Here is a 10000-nt window from a genome sequence, read left to right as displayed (position 1 = left end):
TTGTTTTCTTGTAAGTCCGATTATATCAGTTTTACAAGGGATTTAAGTAAGTCTGTGATTTTCAAACTGGCATCTTCAATGTTTAGAACTTTTTCAGTTTGGATTTAGATATTTCAATCCGGCCCCCAACGATTTAAACAGAAATTCATGTATCAACTGTGGTGACAATTTTCATTTACATGTGCAAGTTTCAAATGCACGAAGTTATTCTATGATTTTCTGTGATTTTTTAAAAATATCAACCCACCACTCTGAACATTCATCCTTGCTGTTTTTAGTTTTCTTGCCTCTACTACATCTGATTTTCGTTGTCATTTTTAACAATATTTTTGTCATGGAGTGCCACACTCAACATGGTCATATGGTGGGCATTGTGCTCAAACATCATCGCCTTCTTGAGGAGGCTGCAAATGATATAGATGTACAGCTGGCACATGATATAGATGTACAGCTGGTCCATCAATCTATGGAGAATTGCACGCCTGGAATAGGACAAAATGTGCATATCTACGGCAAAAAAATGAAAGAGGGCTGGAAAAAAACAAGGAGGACATTCAATTGTTACAGGGCTGTCAGATTTTGTCGGATAATCCACGAGAAGCAGAGAGATTTGAGAGGAAGGGTTCTAGTGTACATGATCAGCTGTCAGAGTTAGAGTTTGAGGAGCTTATTCCAAGGTCAAGTCCTGCCTGCTCTGAATTTGATAACATCCTCAAACAACACAACATCACACCACAGGCCTACCACAGCCGTTCATTTATAGGAAGCCACTGCCATAAATACATCACAGCCCATGTGTACAGACAGCTAGCATCATTTTTAGCAAAAGGAACAGTTGCATGTACACGAAATCAAAGCCTAATAGACACCGCATTAATTGTTCTGAGAGAGAAATTTGTTCACGTAAAAGACACCTTCAAAGATATCCACACAGTAATTGCACATGGAAAGCCAATCACTTTAGAGAGAATACCACTATTCAGTCATGCATCACACGATCTATGTCTTTATACAGAAACATATTTGGCAAATAAAAGGTCTGGAGTCGATAGTGCTGTAAAACACGTGCTACTCAATCAAAATCGATCAAAAGAAAAGGTCATCCCCAAACAACACATCCTTGAGAAACACTGCGTTCCTTGGATACAAAAATGTGGGTTTGGAATGGCCTTCCATTGTGAGCAAGGGGGTGAGCTCATTCATGCAACCGTGGCCTAACAGACAAAGAAAAACACGTCAAAACAATCATGCAGTCACAACACGTCCAACCCACCCTGAGCTACTCTGTCGTGTGCACCACCCATCAAAAGACGAAAGCTTACCGCGGAAAAATGAGATAATTCCTCCAGTCCAGCAATATTGTGTTCTTTTTGTATTTTGTGTTTAGGTTGTGTTTTCATAAGTGTATCGGCAAGAAAAGATCTGTCCTGTAGTTACATGTATCGTGGATATCGCTATGAAAAAACAAGGTCGCAAAGCAAGAGTATTGCAAAAATCAACTTCAAACCTGAATAATTATGGATCCAGAAACTTCGTGCATATGCCCCTTTGTCAGTACAAATTTCATTATGTTCTCAGTCCTGTGTGCAAATTTGATTGAATTCGTTGGGGGCAATCATATTTAAATCGATGTTTATAATTGATTACCCATGACACATTTATCAAATTAAGTCCCCTTTTTGAGAACTTCACAGCTTTTAAGTGTAATGTACCATGTTCTTCCGATTTCTTCATTTTCTTCCTTAATATGTTGAATATTTACGTGGTCTTTATTAAAATATTCATCTTACATTAGCTTTGGCTCACTGTGCTGGTAAACTTTGCAAAAAATACAAGAGCGCAGCCGGTGTTCGGCTGATTAGGGAAATCCCCGGCGGCGCAGGTAAATGACCCCGTGACCTGGGGAAGCGCGGGCTTGCTTGCCTCGCGCCAGCCGAAACTAAATGGGCGCTCTATAACCGCTGTGTATTATACATATAATATAAATGCATATGTGTAAAATTTTATACCAGAAAAACAGTCTCGCTGTGAGGTTGAAAATGTGTTCACTAAAAATATACAATGCAATATAAATTCACGAACAGTCAAAATACAGTTGAAACGTGAGTAACTAGAAACATTCATTAAAACATTAATTCTATACAGATAGAAAAACATTTCCGCTCTCTCTCTCTCTCTCTCTCTCTCTATCTATCTCTCTCTGTCTGTCTCTCTCTCTCTCTCCCTCTCTCTCTCTCCCTCTCCCTCTCCCTCTATCTCTCTCTCTCTCTTTCTCTCTCCCTCTCTCGCTATCTCTCTCTTTTCTCTCTCTTTTCTCTCTCTATCTCTCTCTTTTTCTCTCTCTCATTCTCACTCGCTATTTCTTCAGTCTCACAGTCTGGCATACACATGCATATATATCACAGTACATCATTATGACAGGTATGCTTTTGTGAATAAAAAATGCTTCAGCTGATTTTTGAAAATGGAAATTGTTGGGGCAGATCTTATTTTATATGGGATTTCGTTCCATACCTGGGGACCAAAGAACAAAAAGGAACGCTCGCCGTATGTTTTGTAGTTTTGTTTTGGAGTTTTAAGAATTAGATTGTCAGAGGCTGATCTAAGGGCTCTAGGTGGATTATATAATTCCAGGAATGTTTTAAGATAAAAAGGTGCACTATCATTTATACGTTTAAAACAGAGAATGGCCGTTTTGTATTTAATCCTTTCTTTTATTGGCAGCCAGTGTAGTTCTTTCAGAATTGGTGTTACGTGGGCTGATTTCTTTTGTTTCATTATCAATTTTGCTGCTTGATTTTGAAGTACTTGTAACTTTGATAGTTTTTCGGATGTCAAACCGGACAAAATAACATTACAGTAATCTAACTTTGATAATTATGCTATTTTCGGTAAAGTTTTTATGACTCTTTTTTATGTCTGCATATAATATTCAATTGAGCTGTGTGGAAATGACTTTTTAAGAAGGGGGGGGGGGGGGTTGGGGTCAGAGTGACAACCAATTGTATAGCATCGCTGAATTTTTCGGAACTTATATATAGTCACATAACCTATAGAGTCAGTCTGTGAAAAACAAACATTTCACCAACACAGTGACAATCCACTCAGTACTATAATATTCAATGGTCCTCAAAAATGTTGCAGTATCCTATTTCTAGTTGTCCAAGAATTTTGATTTTTTGACAATTTTGGTCTTGGTTTCTTTTTTCATTTGTCCCTTCAGTTAATGCATATTATTATCATTTTTTAATATTCATCTGAGCAAAAAAGCAGATGGTAGGAGGGTGGTTATGGCAGATCATACTTCTCTTTTTTCTGTCTGTTGTTTCTGTTGGTTCTACTATGTTTTTCCCCAGCACAAAAGATGGTTATTGTGTCTAAGTGCTTCTCTTCTCTTCACTCAAACACAAAAACAAAAATAACTGTTTCCTCAGATGCCCTACATTTGAGGCAAAACTCCTTCCTTCTGGCTGTAGCCTGGTCCAGTCTGGCTGCTGCCAGATGCCAACGTGCAGGATGCCCAATGGTACAGTGTTCGATCCTGTGGCTAAGCCTGAGCCGACCATGCCTGTTGTCAACGGAGTGGGTGGTGGTTTTACAGGAACAAAGCTCGGCTTCACGGGCAACTCCTCGTTCATCTCAGGAGCCAGAAGTAAGAGATAGAGTGTATGGTAGTTCTTTCAAGTTTTTGTCTTTGAAGTTTTTGTAGCTTCATCTCCAGAGCCAGAAATAAGAGATAGAGTTTATTTTAGTTTTTTCAAGTTTTTGTCTTTAAAGTTTTTGTAGGTTCCTTTAGGACTGCGGATGAGTACTATTGTTTGTGTCTTTCCATGTCTGTCTGTGTGATCTCTTACAGACAAATTCTAACGTGTTTATCTTTTAACTCTTTCACTACCATGGGCCGTGTTTCCCGGCTCTCAACTTCCTGCCCCAAAACCATACCTACTTTTGTGGTAGTCGAATCTGAAACTTATGCTGAAAAATGATCGTTTTTAGCAACATGTTGAGATAGGTCATTATTTCCCCTTTATTTCCGTATATAATGCAAGTGACTAATATTGAAAATTGAACCAAAAAATCTTTAATTTGTCCGACGGTAGGCAGAATCAGAAAGTAGATCACAGATAGGGCCCGGTCCAAATTAGCAAACCCCCCCCCCCCCCCGGTAGTGAAAGAGTTAATTGATATTTGGTCTCACTAACACATATGAAAAGGCTCCTTTTTTTGTATATATATTTATCTCTTACAGATTAGTTATTTGCTGGCACATGAAGTTTTTGTATTTTTAAGTTTAAAAGAATGATTATTGTACCATGTGATGCTTTATTATATTGTGTTGATGAGTTTCTTGTGCACTTAAGGCATCGGTTTATGGCTGTTCTAATTCATTGAGATAAGAATAAGGTTTAATGATGAAATCTTGAAAAAATTAATGTGTTTTGCCAAGAAGAGTCGAAGAGCAAAAGTCTTCAAATAATACTCAAGTTTTTTTTTGGGGGGGGGGTTTGTGGGGGGGGGGGGGGGAGTTATATATAAGAAACTGTCTGAATTGAAAGAAGAATTAAGGCCGCTAAATGGATTTACCTTAAAGTTCGAGCAAGGGAGTGCACCTATATATATAAGCCACATCCAATGCATTTTTTTTTAATCTGAACTTTTTTCACAAAGAAGCCTTACTGGTTTATAAGCTGTGGCAGATTATACAACACAGATATGTACTTCACATTTATTTAGTGTCATCATCTGTCTATCCACTGAAGCCATCGCAATCTTTTTCTTCTGTGTTGGAGTTGAAAAGATAGAGTAAGCGCTTCTTCCACAACTTGTAAAGTTTCATTCCACGGCCATCTAATCGTCTCAACAGGAGTCTCGTAAAGTACTCACGCGTCTGTTTGACCGTGTTTCTTCGGCATAAGCTAAAGTGTGGTGTTGAGGAAAAATATCCATCCAAACTTTAAAATATTTTGGTGTATGTTAAGAATAGACAAGACAGTGACACTCCTGCTATTGGGAAAATCCGCTAATAAGCAGCATTATTGTTTAAGCCGCAGGGTTTAAAACTGAGGAGAAAAGTTGCAGCTTATAGCCCACACTTTACGATATGGAAAGTAAACACAAAGTGTTCAGTGTAGACCGGCTTCTATTTTTGTTGGAGCTGCATGTCATGGTTAAGATTTATGTTTTGATTACTACAATTTCATTTTACTTCTTTATTTCACAACTGGAGCAGGAAACGATATTACCAATAATGTTGTAAGCGGGTAATCTCATATTATTTCTTGATGAATTATGTGTAGATGGCTGCGTTTTCAAGACCAAATTCTACAACACGGGTGACAAATGGTCTGATGGATGTGAACACGAATGTGAGTGTGTTGATGGAAACATTGGCCTCTACAAATGTATCGAAAAGTAAGTCATGTTACTTTCTTCAAGTAGAAAATAATACGCCAAAATAATAAGTCTTCTGAAGTAGGACCAGGTGTCTAAACAAAAGTGGACTCATTTAAAGGAAAATGAATTGCTTATCATCAGACCAATTCAAACAAAACTATAGGACATTTGTGTTGATATTTATCGTTATTTTGTCATGTTGTTATCTGTTGTTATTTGTTATATCAGTTGTTATTTGTTGTTATCTCGACAAAGATAAATACCGTAGCCAAAGGTTGATATGTTTTTCTAATTATATCAAAGGATAAAATATTCATTTGTGCTTCGTCTAGATCTGCGAGATGCTTTTATTGATTTTTTTTGTAGCTGCGTGAAATACGAGAATGTGCCCCCTAACTGCCAAGTTGTGGATGTTCCAAACGAATGTTGCAAGACAGTCTCCTGCAAAAAGAGCCTTCCGATTACCCTTGCTACTACGACCTTGGCTACCACGACCTTGGCTACCACGACCTTGGCTCCCACGACCACACCCGTGACCTCAGCCTCACCCACCTCTGTTGTTGTTACCACGGCCACAATGATGACAAGCTCAGCCCCGTGTTCTGATGTAGCTCCCAACTGCCAGTCCTATGGCCCGAGCGCCTGTAAAGCACCGTACCTCGAGTGGGCAAAGATAAACTGTGCTCTCACCTGTGGCATTTGTCGTAAGTTTCATATGGCTGATAACTATTGCAAACAGTGGGAATCCAGAGTTAAGCCAATGAAAAAATCATTTGTATTATGTCTTAATAGAGCAAGTTTATGCAATAAAAATTTGACATAAATAGTTAGATAATTTTCTTGCGTGCTTGATACTTGCACACTGAATTCTGACATTGAAAAGTTGTAAGATCTCCAGAAAAGCTGTGATATCATAGGTTGCAGTTGTTTATTACCTACCTACACACATCACAAAGATTCGTCGTCGAACATGGCCTAGGCCTAGCCTGAAGAGCACTATACCAGCTAGTGAATAACACTAACAACAACCGAACATTTATAATAATAGCCTACACGGTTTAGTATGAACTCAAAACGAAGCGTGAGCAAGCATCATGTGCCAGTGAACGACTTGTAGTAATGCAACAACATATGCCACGAACTTCTTGGTGTTTGGCCACAGTCTCTGCAGGGTCTCTCGTGGCCTAGAGGTTAAAGGTCCCGGGTTCTAATCTGGGTAGCGACCGAAAAAGGTTCTTCTCTAAAATTGTCTCCTTTCACCTTCTTTCCTGCTCTCTTGCAATGTTCTGTCATCTGCTTTCGTCTCCTCTTTCTGCCCCCTCCCCCTCACCTCCTTTGCCCCCTCCTCTGGGCTCTTGACTCTTTCTGAAGCCTTTCTACTGCTACTCCTTGGCTCCTTTTTACTGCTGTCTTTCAGCCACACCCCTGATCTTCTGGTCGGAAAGATCTACACCTGGCCTTCTCGGACAAGGGGGAAAATCCAGTGTGCAAGCTGCACTCGTTAAAGATCCCTTGGTGGTCTAAAATCAATAAGAGTTGGCTTCGACCTCCACCCGGGCAAAATTCAAAATTTCCTACCAGCTGAAAAAGTTTGATGTGTCCGCGCGCTCATATGTATTTATGCAGTTGCGAGCGCTCTAAAACATTTACAAAAAAACCACCAAAAAAACCCCAGTCTCTGCTCCCGTGTTAATCAGACAAGTTTGAGTGCTTGCCCCAAACACTCGTCAGAACTCCCATCATTTCAGCCAAACCCAGGAACCTGCTATCATTAGAAGCCCTCTTTGCTTAAGGTTAATCAGTACTTTGCTCATTTGTTCTACATGTATACAAATATGTAATACTCTAATCTTTTTCTTTGCCTTTGGCTTGTATGAACATATTTTTTAAAAATTAATCATAAAGAAGATTTCTTTTCTATAAATCTACATAGGAATGGCCAGTCTCCTGTCTTGGGCTTTCCTTTCTGTTTTGGTAATATTAAGATTGACAGAATGTTACATTTTGACATACTTTGGCGCACTCACTCTCTTCTCCTCATAACTTATTCTTAACACTATCAGTACACTCACCGAGATTCTCATAAGAATAAGCACATGCATGTTGCTATAATATATGCACATATATGTACATACAAAACTTGAGACCTTGCCTGTTGACAAGTTTGCATAATGTCATGACAATAAAAAGGTCATAATTCAGTCAGGAGTGGCCTAAAATGTTGAAATTGTTGTACTAAATTTAACTTGTTCTTTGTTTCCCCTGTGTCAGAATCATCTACCACCCCAGCCACTGTTTGTGAAGATCTTGAGAATTGCCAACAGTATGGGGCCAATGTTTGCACTGATTTCCAGTCGTGGTCAGAAATCAACTGTAAAAGACTCTGTGGATATTGTGGTAGGATTTCCCAAATTTGAACGTTGAAGAATACAATGTACGGCACTTATAGAAGGAAAAACACTTATTTCCGTGAAGTCTTTATTCCATAATCTCTCAAGAAGTTTACATTTTTTAAAAGATTTTAAACAACTGACAACAGAACAACTTTAGAATTTCAGGGAAGTTTTAAGTTGTTTTCTCTTCGATAAAAAGACTTTCTGGTCTAATTTTTGTAAAGCATTTTGTCAGCAAGCTTTTCAGTTGTTCAAAGCATAAAAATAAAAAGTCCTTCAGGAGAGAGAACCAAACTTTCATTCTTTTAAGAATTCTACCTACATTATGCTGTCCCAGTGATTTTATGCACCCCACTTAATTTAGCAAAATTTGATCTTTTTTTGGGGCATAATTTCTGATTATTTTCCTTTATCATTCATTGTTAAAATTAACAGAATCGCATTATTTCACACTTTTGGGCTCAGTTTGCATAATTTCAGAATTTTTCTTGCTTAAAACAACTGGGACAGATTATGTATCTTTACTTGCATTTATCAACATTTAGAATTTATTTTTCAACAAACTATTCCTTGAGCATATGCAAACAATACCACAGATTATGAAACTGCCATTTTTAAAATTCAAACTTTTGGGCTTTGTGCATTTACTGAACAGCTAGCTAATTACATGATCTTTTGATGGAGAGAATGGGAATCGAATGCTCACCTCCCTCTTTCTTTTGAAAAACAGTTTCAATGCTACTAAACCATTTGAACCTGTTAGGTCAATAATATTTGCCGTATACCGTAAGGCCGGTTCACCGGGGCAGGGACTACCCTGAGTTGTGTAGTTTGTCAAAAGTACTCTCTTTATTTCTTGTTCATCGTCTTACAATATTTCAACCTTGTAATAAGGTAAACAAGGGAGTGAACAAATGTGTTTATTTCTCCATGTTCTTCTCCTCAGTCTTTTTGTGTATGTGCTCCCAAAACACTGTGAACTTTGATGAAATTTGCAAAAGAATATCCAGGGATAGAGATTTGAGAAATTTCAAGATTTAGGGTTCAAAGGGTTAAAAAGTTGTTTGTATGGAGAAATCTGCACCTGAGTAAAAATCCTAGTCAAAACTGTCAAAGACACAATCTTTTGTCCTTAATAATATCTTCCTACTGTGCTTTCCATAACATTTGGATGAAATAGAACAAAGGGTCAATTTAATCTGCTGTTTGGAGACATGCATTGAGTCTCTTAAGATTTAAAAATATTTTTCCTTTTGGTGAAGATCTAAACAGACCACAGTCAAAATTGTCCAATATGGCCGACTATTGTGGAGGAGAAAACTGGTGTCTTAGACAGGTGAACATCTTGGACAGTGTCATCATTCTGGGTTTTTTTGACTCTCGGGGAAAAGTGGCAGGTGGTCGTATAGGTGATTGTCTTGGCTGTCCTTGCGGTTTTATGCAAAAAAAATTCTGAAATTATGCAAACTGAGCCCAAAAATGTGAAATTATGCGATCTGTTAATTTTAACTCAGACCGAAGGGCTAGAACCCAAATGGCCGCTGGATCAGAAAAGTAAAAGTTATTTTTAAGAAAGAATGATAAAGAAAAATAATCAGAAATTATGCAAAATAATTATCAAATTTTGCTAAATTATGCGGGGTGCATAAAACCCCGGGGACAGTCTTGGACAGGTGGTCACTAAAACAGGTTCAACTGTATGTCATATGTGCCTCCTGCAGGTAACAGTGCGATCACAGTAACTACCCCTCCAATGACCACACAGAGCACAGCGCCAAGATGTGTAGACAAGCTGCAGTGTGATGAGTACGGCCCCTACATCTGTACACAGCCTGACTACAGCCAGTGGGTGCTGCAGAACTGCCAGGCTTACTGTAGCTTGTGCCAAGGTAGAGAATGCTTTCACTGACCTTTTAACCCTATCCATACACCCTGGGGTCATTTTGTACCCCCGAAGTTGTATTCTTCACATTTTAGAATACTTCTAGTACGAAGATCTCTTTGAAATTTTCAGTATTTCTCAAAAAATCATTTTGACAGACTGCTATGCAAAGCGTACAGATCAGATTAACAAGGAAATTTCCTCTTTGGAAAGTAGTGGCATAGAGTTCCCCAAGGTCGTATGGATACAATAGTAAAACACACCATATTGATAGGGTTAACATTATGATGACCCATGACTCTACAGTAGGTCACATAGTTCAAGGGTTTGG

The 10000-nt window shown here is 38.5% G+C and overlaps 1 protein-coding gene across 1 annotated transcript in view; it reads left to right on the top strand.

Annotated features, from left to right (window-relative positions):
- LOC101863162 overlaps window positions 1-9676 on the top strand; it is a gene marked incomplete at both ends in the record, with an annotated part of 15160 nt that extends 5484 nt beyond the window's left edge. Inside the window, 5 exon segments of the mRNA XM_005113385.2 lie at window positions 3435-3652; window positions 5298-5412; window positions 5761-6098; window positions 7666-7791; window positions 9509-9676. Of these exon segments, the coding sequence (XP_005113442.2) occupies window positions 3435-3652; window positions 5298-5412; window positions 5761-6098; window positions 7666-7791; window positions 9509-9676 (965 nt within the window).
- Window positions 9677-10000: the final 324 nt, after the last annotated feature.

Source organism: Aplysia californica, unplaced genomic scaffold, assembly GCF_000002075.1.
Source record: "Aplysia californica isolate F4 #8 unplaced genomic scaffold, AplCal3.0 scaffold02124, whole genome shotgun sequence".
Classification (NCBI taxonomy): Eukaryota; Metazoa; Mollusca; class Gastropoda; order Aplysiida; family Aplysiidae; genus Aplysia; species Aplysia californica.
Note: the sequence above shows the minus strand (reverse complement) of the source record. Positions and strands in the feature narration are given on the sequence as shown.